Consider the following 13,862-nt stretch of genomic DNA (forward strand, 5'->3'; position numbering starts at 1 on the left):
CCGCAAGCTCCGCCTCCCGGGTTTATGCCATTCTCCTGCCTCAGCCTCCCGAGTAGCTGGGACTACAGGCACTCGCCATCTCGCCCGGCTAGTTTTTTGTATTTTTTAGTAGAGACGGGGTTTCACCGTGTTAGCCAGGATGGTCTCGATCTCCTGACCTCGTGATCCGCCCGTCTCGGCCTCCCAAAGTGCTGGGATTACAGGCTTGAGCCACCGCGCCTGGCCTCAGTGTTATCCTTTCATTACAACCCATTATGCTTTGTGTTGGCCTATTGGATTTCTTTCAGGTTTTAGACATTAACCCATGAAGGACCTGGATAACATGGACGTAGATAACCAGAATTTTATGCTTGTCATGCTAAATGATTGAAAACAGTGGGAAGACGAAGGTTACAGAGAACATGAGAAATATCTTTAAGTATCTGAAGGGCTGATATACTGTGGGGAGACCCTGGACTCATTCTGGGCAATTCCTTCAAGCTGTGAGGTCCATTATGGTAGGGAACTTGTCTATTTTGTTCTCCAGTACATTTCTAGCACCTAAGAGCTGGGATTACAGGCTTGAGCCACCGCGCCCGGCCAGGTACTTTCTTTTTTTTGAGATAGTATCTCACTTGGTTGCCCAGGCTGGAATGCACTGATGTGATCTTAGCTCACGGCAACCTCCGCCTCTCAGGTCAAGTGATTCTCCTGCCTCAGCCTCCCGATAGCCGGGACAACAGGCACGTGCTACCACACCTAGATAATTTTTGTAGTTTCTGTAGAGACGAGGTTTCACCATGTTGCCCAGGCTGGTCTCCAACTCCAGGACTCAAGGGATCCACCCACCTTGGCCTCCCAAAGTGCTGGGATTACGGGCGTGAGCTACTGCTCCGGGGCCATATCTGTTATTGAGTGGATGGATGAAGAAATGAACATGTTGTGCGTTGCTCCAGACTACAAGAACTGGAACAATGGGCAGAAGGCATGGGAAGTCCTGTGTAGTATATCGGGCTACCTTCCCAAGCCTTGAATTCTCTGGCTCCGTGACAGCTGAGGCCAGGGGACACTGGCTTAGTATTCCTATATTGGCTAGCGTTTTGGCCACACCGGGTAATTCTCCTGTCCTACTCTGAGATGCTGGGCCCCTGCCTTGTGTTGACAGGTGGCAACTATCTACACAAAACCATTCCTTGCAGGGAGTCAGATGGGGTTTTAATGCTTATTTTTTAAAAGAAAGCCTTTTTCTGTTGTTAGGAACTACTTGTTGACTGTTTTTCTGGCCTACCCAAGTAGTTCTCTAAATCTGAAATCCAGTGATAGCTTGCCTTATTTAAATGCTTGTTTGGGCTGGGTGTGGTGACTCACCCCAGTAATCCCAGCACTTTGGGAGGCCGAAGTGGACAGATCGCCTGAGGTCAGGAGTTTGAGACTAGCCTGGCCAACATGATAAAACCCCGTCTCTACCAAAAATGCAAAAATTAGCCAGGTGTGGTGGTGTGTGCCTGTAATCCCAGCTACTCTAGAGGTTGAGGTGGGAAAATCGCTTGAACCCGGGAGGCGGAGGTTGCAGTGAGCTGAGATCGTGCCACTGAACTTCAGCCTGGGTAACAGAATGAGACTCTGTCTCAAAAGAAAAAAAAAAATGCTCATTTGAAAAGATGCAAGTTTCCCTGCAAAAATAGGTTGGAAGTGGGTGCTGAGGCAGCATGTTACAGTGTAGAGACTTTGGAGACACAAGCTTTGGAGCCAGACCTGAGTGCAGTCTAGCTCTGCCATTTACAGGCTGTAGGGTCTCGGACAAGTCTCTCCCTGTCTATTCTTGTTTGCTCATTTGTAAGAAGAAAGGGGAGACCAGGCACCAGGCTGTGACTCCCACCTATAATCCCAGCACTTTGGGAGGCCGAATTGGGTGGATCACGAGGTCAGGAGTTCAAGACCAGCCTGGTCAAGATGGTAACGCCATCTCTACTAAAAATACAAAAAATTAGCCGGGCATGGTAGTGGGTGCCTATAATCCTAGCTACTCGGGTGGCTGAGGCAGAGAATTGCTTGAACCAGGGAGGTGGAGGTTGCAGTGAGCCAAGATCGAGCCACTGCACTCTAGCCTGGGCAACAGAGTGGGAAAAAAAAAAAAAGAAGAAAGGGGATAGACAGAAGTAATAGCAATTTCACAGGGCTGTTATGAAAATTAAGTGAGCAAAATTGGTTGTTTAGCCAGCACTTACAAAATTGCTAAGGAACTGTATTTTCTTTCTTTCTTTTTTTTTTGAGACTGAGTTTCGCTCTTGTTGCCGAGGCTAGAATGCAATGGCATGATCTCGGCTCACTGCAACCTCTGCCTCCCTGGTTCAAGCGATTCTCCTGCCTCAGCCTCCGAGTAGCTGGGATTACAGGCATTTGCCACCATGCCCGGCTAATTTTGTATTTTTAGTAAAAGACTGGATTTCTCTATGTTGGTCAGGCTGGTCTGGAACTCCCGACCTCAGGTGATCCGCCTGCCTCGGCCTCCCAAAGTGCTGGGATTACAGGCGTAAGCCACTGCACCCCGCCCAGGAACTGTATTTAAAACACACACACACACACACACAGAAACCGACCTAATTCGAGGCAGTTAATAGTGAATAATTGCCGGGCACGGTGGCTCAAGCCTGTAATCCCAGCACTTTGGGAGGCTGAGACGGGCGGATCACGAGGTCAGGAGATCAAGACCATCCTGGCTAACACGGTAAAACCTCGTCTCTACTAAAAAAATACAAAAAACTAGCCAGGCAAGGTGGCGGGCACCTCTAGTCCCAGCTACCCGGGAGGCTGAGGCAGGAGAATGGCGTAAACCCGGGAGGCAGAGCTTGCAGTGAGCGGAGATCCAGCCACTGCACTTCAGCCTGGGCGACAGAGCGAGACTCCGTCTCAAAAAAAAAAGAAAGAAAAAAAAAATAGTGAATAGTTGAAGGCGACCGTTATTATAAAGGTTGTATAACATTTCTGTGTGATCCAAAGACTGCCTGCATCTGAATCGCCTGAGATTCTGGGAATCACTGAGCTCCTCCCTCCCTTCCTCCCTGGACTACCCAATCATGTCAGAGTTCCCCAAATAATTCTTATGTGCACTAAACCTCTCAGAGCTCTTGGTGAATCAATTACTTTCAGTGATTGGTTTGCAAACTGCAGTAGATAGGTAAGTTTGAAAGCACATCTTAGCCCATGTTGTGCCAAAGCTCTTTCTTTCTCTTGGCAGGTAACATGAAATGGCAGAAGCTAAGTCCCACTGGGACAGCTCCAGCAGGCTGTGCTGCCCACTCAGCTGTGGCTGTGGGAAATCACCTGTACGTCTTCGGTGGAATGACTCCTGCAGGAGCGCTGGACACAATGTACCAGTATCACACAGGTGAGCAGGTGTCCATGGGGATCTTTAAACAAATCTATAAACATCCTTTGAAAAGTGATGCAGTGGCTGGGCACAGTGGCTCACGCCTGTAATCCCAGCACTTTGGGAGGCCAAGGCAGGCAGATCATGAGGTCAGGAGATCGAGACCATCCTGACCAACATGGTGAAACCCCGTCTCTACTAAAATACAAAAAATTAGCCAGGCATGGTGGCACACACCTGTAGTCCCAGCTACTTGGGAGGCTGAGGCAGGGGAATTGCTTGAACCCGGGAGGCGGAGGTTGTAGTGAGCTGAGATCAAACCACTACACTCCAGCCTGGGCAATAGAGCGAGACTCAGTCTCATAAAAAAAAAAAAAAAAAAAAAAGAGAGAAAAAGTGATGCAGTGCTTCGGTTTTCCAGTTTGGTTCTTCTATATCTAAATCCAAAAAAATAAAAACTCTGTAGGGGGTGACATCATTAAAGCAACAATGCTGCTATGAGGGTTTCTTTTTTTCCTTTCACTTCCTGTTTGTGAGGACTCAGCTGCTACAGTAAATCACTGAGCATTTCTAGAAAATTCTTTACTTTTTATTCACATTTTGGCTTTCACTATCTGGAAATTTCTTAACATGAAGCCTTTTCCCTCCCCAACATAGAAAGGCAGCATTGGACCTTGCTTAAATTTGATTCTTTTCTACCCCCTGGACGATTGGACCATTCCATGTGTATCATTCCATGGCCAGTGACGTGTGCTTCTGAGAAAGAAGATTCCAACTCTCTCACTCTGAACCATGAAGCTGAGAAAAGGGATTCAGCTGACAAAGTAATGAGCCACAGTGGCGACTCACATGAGGAAGGCCAGACTGATACACTGCTCTGTTTGGTGTTCGGTGGGATGAATACAGAAGGGGAAATCTATGATGATTGTATTGTGACTATAGTTGACTAATAAAACCCATATTTTTATTACCTGTCAGTTACTTTCAGAATAGTTAAGTAAAACCTTAGCTATTTTATGCCTCCAAAATATCTTCTGCAGTATATATCTGTTTTTCTCCTACTTTGGCAGGTGAAGAAACTAATACAAATAATTCTTATGTGCACTAAACCTTGCTCTATTGCCTCTCAGAGCTCTTGGGAATGACTTTCAGTGACTGGTTTACAAACTGTAGTAGATAGATAAGTTTTGCCCAACGCAAAAACCTCCACTATATTAACATGAAAGGCTTTGGGCCAGGCTTGGTGGCTCAAGCCTGCAATCCCAGCACTTTGGGAGGCCGAGGCAGTGGATCACCTGAGGTCAGGAGTTCAAGACCAGCCTGACCAACATGGAGAAACTCCACCTCTACTAAAAACACAAAATTAGCCGGGCGTGGTGGCACATGCCGGTAGTCCCAGCTACTTGGGAGGCTGAGGCAGGAGAATCGCTTGAACCCGGGAGGCGGAGGTTGCAGTGAGCTGAGATCACGCCATTGCACTCCAGCCTGGGTGATAAGAATGAAACTGTCTGAAAAAAATACATATATATATATATAAAAGCATCATTTTAAAATATATGTATACATATATATAAAAGCAGCTATAAAAGCATCAATAATATATATAAAACATATTTTATATACTCTACATATTTTTTATATATATGTATACATATATATTTAAAAAAGGCTTTACCAGCAATACAAACCTAGGTAGGTATGATTAGTGTATTAAATGCTAATCACAAGGTTGCAATAGGGTTAGGGTTAAAAAAAGTTACAGAATTGTAATTGGTAAACAACAAACTATAGACATCAGAGTAGACATTAGTTGAAGTCTATCTTTTTAACATTCAGGAACAGCTCCTCAGAAAGAGATACAGACTAGGTGATCCACAGTAGTGACAGCCTTTGAGGAAAGGGAAGACTAGCCCTAGTTGCTACCGTTTAACCCTGTGGCCCCAGGGTACACAGCACTGCAGGTCATCTTTAATGGCTGTATTGGGCTTGGCCTGAGACCAGTCTTCTGCTCAGGGACTGCCCAAAGGCTTTTGGGGCAGTGCAGCAGAAGCCTAGATCTGATTAAGAGGTTGGTGTTGGGAACCAGTTCCACTAGCCCTAGACAATTAACCTTTCAGCCAGTTGCCCATCTATAAAATACCTATCCTTGGGCAATATTGCATTTTTTTTTTTTTTTTTTTTTTTTTTTTTTTTTTTTGAGATGGAGTCTCACTCTTGTCGCCAGGCTGGAGTGCAGTGGTGTGATCTTGGCTCACTGCAACCTCTGCCTCCCGAGTTCAAGTGATTCTCCTGCCTCAACCTTCGGCTTGCACCACCACGCCCAGGTAATTTTTGTATTTTCAGTAGAGATGGGGTTTCACTATGTTGGCAAGGATGGTCTCTATCTCTTGACCTCGTGATCCACCCGCCTCGGCCTCCTAAAGTGCTAGGATTACAATACTGGATTTTATGTTAGCACCAGCCTGCCCTTTATTGATAACACTATTTACCTGGACTCTTTTCTTCAGGAGGGCAATCTAAGTAATAAACCGGTTTTGACACAAACCACTGCCTTTAACCCATTCATAGTGAGGGGATGTAGTGGAGTTTCAATGTCACCATCCTAGCTCCCACGCCAGTACCACTAATGAGAAATGTCAAGGATGGAGATTCTGACAGCTAGGGGTTCACAATATACCTTTACATCCTGAAGTTACAGATTAAATCCAAGTGTATCAAGTTAGTAACGCCAGTGATCACTCATTCCCCATCATTTCTCAGAGAATCCAAGCAGCTATAAAAGCATCATTAATAATAATTTTAAAAAGCCACCAGAAACGCAGTTTTAGAAAGGGGAAATAGGAAACCAAGTATGGTCAAGAAAATCCCACTCTTGGGCACTGTGAAATGCCCCTTGCCTAAGTAAAGATGTGGATTAACTTCTCTCCCCTTTCGTTAGATTAATGCAAAAGCCGAGCATGGTGCTAACAAGCCTGTAGTCTTGATTAGCTGGAGACTGAGGTGGAAGGATCACTTGGGTTTTTTTACCCAGGAGGGTGAAAAAAAAAAAAAAAAAAAAAAAGAAGCAAATTCTCTGGAAGCATTAAATAGAAGTGTTTCCTTATCCCAACATACCAAACACTCCCTCCCCTCACCCCACACACAAGAATCTAGCCTTAAATTTCCTAAAATAGTTGATCTAATTAGAAGCTTTTCACAAACATTAGACCAGTGTAAATAACAAACATTTATTGGTGTCACTTATGGTAGAAAAAACTTCCTACACCAGATGCACATGACCCAATTGTTAAATAGAACATTTTGAAGGTGAACACACACCCTAACCCAGGTTTTTTACCCACTTTTTAAGATGGCCAATTCTTCTTCTCCCCCCCCACCCAAAGACATGTGAGCAACTGCTAATGAAAAGCAGTAAACAGCCGCTTGGGCTATATCATTTTCAACTCCACTCTGAGGTGAAGATTCCAATTACATTCGAGACTTAAGTTCTCTCAATTTTTTCCTAACAAAGTTCCTGAGTCCAGTATTTACAATATTACAGCACTAGTAGATCAGTATCTACAACTCATCTTTTTCTGCTGTATCCTCTTCACCAGTTGGGGGAGGGCCTGCACTTCCATAGAGTTTGCTGATAATTGGCTGAACAATTTCTTCCAGTTCCTTCTTCTTAGCTTTGAAGTCTTCAATGTCAGCATCTTGGTGGCTTTCCAGCCATTCAATCTTTTCTTCTACAGCTTTTTCCATGGTCTCCTTATCTTCAGAGGAAAGTTTACCTCCCAGCTTTTCTTTATCTCCGATCTGATTCTTTAGAGAATAGGCATAGCTTTCCAACTCATTTCTAGTATCAATGCGCTCCTTGAGCTTTTTGTCTTCCTCAGCAAACTTCTCAGCATCATTAACCATCCTTTCGATTTCTTCAGGTGTCAGGCGATTCTGGTCATTGGTAATTGTGATCTTATTTTTGTTCCCTGTACCCTTGTCTTCAGCTGTCACTCGAAGAATACCATTCACATCTATCTCAAAGGTGACTTCAATCTGTGGGACCCCACGAGGAGCAGGAGGAATTCCAGTCAGATCAAATGTACCCAGAAGATGATTGTCTTTTGTCAGGGGTCGTTCACCTAGAAGTTACATATAGAAAAACTCATTAGTTGTTACTGACAAGCATTAGCACATCTAGACACTTTTGGTTTTATCGAGCTAAAAGTAATTTCATACTGGTCTACAGGGAGCAGCAACTAGTACTAACAATGAGTTAGGTTACTAACTCAACTGAATTTTATCTATTTTAAAGTACTGTGAACTCCTTTTTCTTGTACTCTAGGAGCCAGCTCAGATGTTACTATTAAGAATGCTAAACATAGGCTGGGCACAGTGGCTCACACCTGTAATAATCCCAGCACTTCGGGAGGCTGAGGTCAGTGGATCACCTGAGGTTAGGAGTTCAAGACCAGCCTGGCCAACATGGCAAAACCCTGCCTCTAATAACAATACAAAAATTAGCCTGGCATGGTGGTGGGCACCTGTAATCCCAGCTACTCGGGAGGTAGAGGTTGCAGGTCATGCCACTACACCCCAGCCTAGGCGACAGAGTGAGACTCCATCTCAAAAAAAAAAAAAAGCTAAATATCTAGATATAAAACATTATTCACATTAAGACCCCCATCTGAAAACAGCAGTTACTTAGTTCCCTTGCCATTTCAATAGATCATATTAAGTCATGTTCTTTCAAAACATGCCATGATAGATAGACCTGGCGCGGTGGCTCACACCTGTAATCCCAGTACTTTGAGAGGCAGAGGCAGGCAGATGACCTGAGGTCAGGAGTTGGAGACCAGCCTGGGCAACATGGTGAAACCCCATCTCTACTAAAACTACAGAAATTAGCCAGGCATGGTGGTCCATGCCTGTAATCCCAGCTACTCTGGAGGCTGAGGCAGGAGAATCACTTGAACATGGGAGACGGAGGTTGCAGTGAGCGGAGATCATGCCACTGCAGTCCAGCCAGGGCAACAGAGCAACACTTCATCTCAAAAAAAAAAAAAAAAAAAAAAAAAAGCCATATTAGCAAACTTAAGTAATTACCTTCATAGACCTTGATTGTAACAGTTGGTTGATTATCAGAAGCTGTAGAAAAGATCTGAGACTTCTTGGTAGGCACCACTGTGTTCCTTGGAATCAGTTTGGTCATGACACCTCCCACAGTTTCAATACCAAGTGTAAGGGGACACACATCAAGCAGTACCAGGTCACCTGTAAGGATAAGTTATTTAACTTCTAATTCAAGTTCTCCCTATGAGCTACGTAAAGTTTGTGTCTCTAGCATTTGGTTAGGTTCTAACACACATCTTAAAGGCAGTGAATTAAACAGTTGCTAATGATCTTGAGACTACCCCAGTCTTGTCTTCACTTACACCCTTTACTACATGTGTGACCCTGTTGCTCATATTCTGGTATTTTCTAAAGCAATAGCTAATGAGTCTTCCATCAAGCTACTGAATCACTATGAAAGATGCCGCAATCATGACCTACCTGTATCTTGATCACCAGAGAGCACACCAGCCTGGACAGCAGCACCATATGCTACAGCTTCATCTGGGTTTATGCCACGGGATGGTTCCTTGCCATTGAAGAACTCTTTAACCAGTTGCTGAATCTTTGGAATTCGAGTCGAGCCACCAACAAGAACAATTTCATCAATATCAGACTTCTTCAAATCAGAATCTTCCAGCACTTTCTGGACGGGCTTCATAGTAGACCGGAACAGATCCTAGAAAAAAAAGACATGGTTACCGTGATGTCTGTTATCTAAGTATCTAGATGCAATGTCCTGAATTCAGAGTCTAAAGCAGAAAACAAGGGACATACCATGTTGAGCTCTTCAAATTTGGCCCGAGTCAGGGTCTCAGAAAAGTCTTCTCCTTCATAGAAGGACTCAATTTCAATTCTTGCTTGATGTTGAGAAGACAGGGCCCGTTTGGCCTTTTCCACCTCACGCCGAAGTTTCTGCACAGCTCTGTTGTCTTTCCTGACGTCTTTGCCAGTCTTCTTTTTGTACAGCTTGATGAAGTGTTCCATGACACGCTGGTCAAAGTCTTCTCCACCCAGATGAGTATCTCCATTAGTGGCCACGACTTCGAAGACACCATTGTCAATGGTGAGAAGAGACACATCAAAGGTTCCGCCACCCAGGTCAAACACCAGGATGTTCTTCTCCCCCTCCCTTTTATCCAGGCCATAAGCAATAGCAGCTGCCGTACTATTAGGAGATTAAAAAAGGGAAAAGTTTTGTCAGTACTTCACATTTCCACTATTTGGCAAATATGCTGTATCCCTGAATTTCATACTTACGGCTCGTTGATGATCCTCATAACATTTAGGCCAGCAATAGTTCCAGCGTCTTTGGTTGCTTGGCGTTGGGCATCATTGAAATAGGCTGGTACAGTAACAACTGCATGGGTAACCTAAAAGGATAAAAGATAATTAAGTGTATTGTCACACAGTTTAACCCTTATTCAAATTACAGTCTGGCCAGGCAGTGGCTTGTGCCTGTAATCCCAGCACTTTGGGAGCCTGAGGCAGGAGGATTCACCAGAGGTCAGGATTTCAAGACCAGCCTGGGCAATGTGAAGAAACCCTGTCTCTACTGAAAATTAAAAAAAAAAAAAAAAAAAAAATTAGCCAGGTGTGGTGGTGTGCCTGTAGTCCCAGCTACTTGGGAGGCTGAAGCAGGAGAGCTGCTTGAACCCAAGAGGCAGAGGTTGCAGTGAGCTGAGATCATGCCACTGCAGTCCAGTCTGGGCAACAGAGCAAGACTCCCTCTCAAAAAAAAAAAAAAAAATTATAGTCAAACCATCACTTTAGTTTTTAAGCCAATTTATTGATGAGTATAACAGAGAAAATTTTATGCTCCTGGAATTGTAAGCATTAAATAATACATGAAAAGTCTATTTTGTTTGGCTTATAGTAAAGGACTCAATAATGACCTGACAAGCATGAATACCATTCTGATTAAAATTTTTGAAACCATGAAGGCTTCTATACCTAACAGCCAACCAAGAATGCTAATGATCAAAAAATACTTAACATTGTTCTAGAAATATTTACCTTCTTTCCCAAATAAGCCTCAGCGGTTTCTTTCATTTTAGTGAGAACCATGGCAGAAATTTCTTCAGGAGCAAATGTCTTCGTTTGCCCACCTCCAATATCAACTTGAATGTATGGTTTAGTTTTCTTTTCAACCACCTATTTTAAAAAATTATTGTTTTCAGACACAGATGCAATGACATCTCAAAGTTTAAAAGACTCACTACCATCCCCACAATTTGGTTTATTTTGGTCCCTTGGGGCTGCAAATTGACTAGAAATACTTCAGGGAGTATAGGTGTCTCATAAAGTTCCGTTTTAATCGGTCTTTTATTCCTAAACTATTGTAGACCGAGTACGACATCAACTATACTGTCTTAAGTTTTGTAACATACTAGGATTATTACAGTTATTACACACATCCTGTCTATAGCCTTCAACTGATGTCTCAACACTTCCAGAGACTTATAATTCTAAATACTCCCACCACCCACCCGTCCTCTAACCGCACAAGAAAAACCCGGTCGAACCTTGAACGGCAAGAACTTGATGTCCTGCTGCACAGACGGGTCGTTCCACGTGCGGCCGATGAGCCGCTTGGCGTCAAAGACCGTGTTCTCGGGGTTGGAGGTGAGCTGGTTCTTGGCGGCATCGCCGATCAGACGTTCCCCTTCAGGAGTGAAGGCCACATAGGACGGCGTGATGCGGTTGCCCTGATCGTTGGCGATGATCTCCACGCGGCCGTTCTTGAACACGCCGACGCTGGCAGAAAAACCCGACAGAGGGACATCAGCACCGCACTTCTCACGCCAGGCCAGGCGGCTACGCCCGTCCCCCCGCATCCGCAAACCCCACTTACCAGGAGTAGGTGGTCCCCAGGTCGATGCCGACCACCGTGCCCACGTCCTCCTTCTTGTCCTCCTCCTCGGCCCGCGCCGCGCTGAGCAGCAGCAGCATCGCGGCCACCAGGGAGAGCTTCATCTTGCCAACCAGTCCGGCAGCAGCAGGCAGGGCGTCGCAGGCAGTCCAGCCACAGGCCGCAGCACAGGAGCGCAGCACGGTTTCCGACTTGCAGGCGGCAGGGGCCGGGGGTCACAAGGCGCCACGAACCAGGAGGGCAGGTCTGGAAATGCAGGCCGCGGCGCTTACCTCTCACACTCGCGAAACACCCCAATCTGTCGGTCTGTCTGTGCTGTCTCGGCCGGTGTCGACCGCGCCGTCGCCTACTCGGCTTATATACCCTCCCCCAGCCCCGTCGTGGAGGCCGCCGATTGGTGAAGGCCCTGCTCGTTGGAGGCCGCTGATTGGCCCAGGCCACCAAGCTGGCCGCCGCCGATTCGAAGCGGCCTCCTCCGCAACAAACGTCACTGCTCCGCCCCCCCCGGCTGATTCATTGGCTGCTATTCGTTTCTAACGTCCACCAATGGTAGATAACATCCGCCCCATCCACTGGTCCCATTGGTTCAGCAGCTGTCTCTCTCTCCTGCGACTTCTCACCTCGAGGTATTTCCTCTGGTAACCGCACAGGTCCCGCCTTCACTCCGGGCCCTAGGGGGTCGGAGTAGGTCCAGCACAACTGATCCCCCGGGGCTGTGGGATCTGAATCTTTTCCTTCTCTACTGCTTGTTCTCCCCATCTCCATCCCTCATCCCGAAGCGGGAAGCAACTTTCTCTTCCCAGCTTCCATCCAGTCTCTGAGTAGACCGGTCGCAGCTTAGATGCTGGGATCGCCTCAGAACACATTTCTTTGCCCTTCACGGCCACTACCGGTATTGGGATATGCGAGTCTCAGGGCCATTCGTTGCTCACAGGTCGAGCTGGTCTGGACTCTGTTCGACCACGAATCATGGCTCCTTCCTGCCAGTTACGTCCCCTCTGCACCCTTGCCCAGCCATTTTACCAGGCCTCTCCACATTGCCCTGCCCCACGGTAAGTCACAGGACAAGCCCGGCCAAAGGAATTGCCTTCAGCTCTGAGTCCGCTCCCTACTGTGCCCGCTCCAGTGCCAGTCCTCCCACCTTGAATGTCTAATTTTTCTAACTTACCACCCTTTACTTTCCCATCCGCTGCCCATCGTTTCCCTCTGGGGCTGTGGTTATCATTTACAAGACTTTCCCCATCCCTTATTGTTGATACTTTTCTACCTTAATTCCAGGAAAAGGTCTGATGTGCACACAGACAACACATTTGATAGGCGAAAATCGTCTTGATAATGCCTCATATAACATCCTGTTGCAAACAATTACAGAGACCGCTATTTGCTGAAAGCCTACGGTGGGCTAAGCATTGTTCAGTGTGCTTTTCATGTGTCATTTAGTCTTGACTGTTAAGTACTCAGTAGGCATTTCCCATTTTCCAGATGAGGACATTGAGACTGAAAAAGATTAAATAACTAAACAAGTCATAGAGCTGGTGAGTGATGGAGTTAGGACTGATAACCAGGTGGACTTCATTCTATTGCTAATACTTTTATTTTTATTTTTTTCAAGACGGAGTATCACTCTGTTGCCCCCAGGCTGGAGTGCAGTGGTGAAAAATCAGCTCACTGCAACCTCCGCTTCCGAGGTTCAAGCGATTCTCCTGCCTCAGCCTCCTGAGTAGCTGGGATTACAGGCACGCGCCACCATGCCTGGCTAATTTTTGTATGTATTTTATTTTTTTGTGGAGATGGGGTTTCACCATATTAGCCAGGCTGGTTTCGAACTCCCAACCTCAAGCGATCTGCCCGCCTTGGCCTCCCAAAGTGCTGGGATTACAGGTGTGAGCCGCTGTGCCTCGCCTCTTAACTTTAAAACGAAAAATTCATTTGTGGCGGGACGTGGCGGCTCACGCCTGTAATTCCAGCACTTTGGGAGGCCGAGGCGGGCGGATCACGGGGTCAGGAGATCAAGACCATCCTGGCTAACACGGTGAAAACGCATCTCTATAAAAATACAAAAATTAGCTGGCCATGGTGGCACGCGCCTGTAATCCCAGCTACTCCGGAGGCTGAGGCAGGAGAATCACTTGAACCCGGGAGGCGGAGGTTGCAGTGAGCCAAGATCGCGCCACTACACTCCAGCCTGGGCAACAGAGCTAGACTCCATCTCAAAAAGAAAAAAATAAATTCATTTGTTTGACAAATGTTTTTGGAGGACCAACTATGGAAAGGGCAAAGCTCTGATACCAAATATTTGAAATTTGTGGGTATACTGTGTCCAGATACCACTAAAACATCCTAAACACACTTTATTAAGATGTTGAGCCTTTGACTCAGTACTCAAGAATTTTCTTTTTCCTTAGTGCTCTTTGAAGGTTAGACTGGTGACTCAGAGTTGACTCTGTTCACTACAGAGGTTGCATCATGCATCTCTTTCAGCAGGGCTTGTAATCCTGCGGCAACATTGACCCTTCTTTGGCTTGCATCAGTCCAGCATTAAGATAGAAA

General features: G+C 45.9%; 2 protein-coding genes across 2 annotated transcripts in view; one reads left to right on the forward strand and one right to left on the reverse strand.

Moving 5' to 3' along the window:
• Positions 1-4,319, forward strand: part of RABEPK (Rab9 effector protein with kelch motifs) — a 26,215-nt gene extending 21,896 nt beyond the window's left edge. Inside the window, 2 exon segments of the mRNA XM_031654512.1 lie at positions 3,218-3,367; positions 4,007-4,319. Of these exon segments, the coding sequence (XP_031510372.1) occupies positions 3,218-3,367; positions 4,007-4,299 (443 nt within the window). The 3' untranslated portion in view covers positions 4,300-4,319.
• A 2,235-nt stretch (positions 4,320-6,554) lies between these two features.
• HSPA5 (heat shock protein family A (Hsp70) member 5) lies at positions 6,555-11,788 on the reverse strand. Its single transcript, XM_031654513.1, has 8 exons — positions 11,295-11,788; positions 10,966-11,197; positions 10,457-10,594; positions 9,701-9,813; positions 9,218-9,608; positions 8,882-9,119; positions 8,435-8,602; positions 6,555-7,470 (listed from the first exon to the last, which is right to left on the reverse strand). Exons 1-8 carry the CDS (start codon positions 11,414-11,416, stop codon positions 6,908-6,910), a joined length of 1,965 nt encoding a protein of 654 aa, XP_031510373.1. The 5' UTR covers positions 11,417-11,788; the 3' UTR covers positions 6,555-6,907.
• Between the last annotated feature and the right edge of the window lie 2,074 nt (positions 11,789-13,862).

The sequence above is a fragment of the Papio anubis genome, chromosome 13, assembly GCF_008728515.1.
Source record: "Papio anubis isolate 15944 chromosome 13, Panubis1.0, whole genome shotgun sequence".
NCBI classification, from domain to species: Eukaryota; Metazoa; Chordata; class Mammalia; order Primates; family Cercopithecidae; genus Papio; species Papio anubis.

Coding starts and splice junctions, on each gene's coding strand:
- HSPA5 (XM_031654513.1), bottom strand. CDS start 11,416: ATGAAGCTCTCCCTGGTGGCCGCGATGCTGCTGCTGCTCAGCGCGGCG. Junction 11,198..11,294: donor CTGGGGACCACCTACTCCTG/GTAAGTGGGGTT, acceptor TTTTTCTGCCAG/CGTCGGCGTGTTCAAGAACG. Junction 9,120..9,217: donor AATTTGAAGAGCTCAACATG/GTATGTCCCTTG, acceptor TTTTTTTTCTAG/GATCTGTTCCGGTCTACTAT.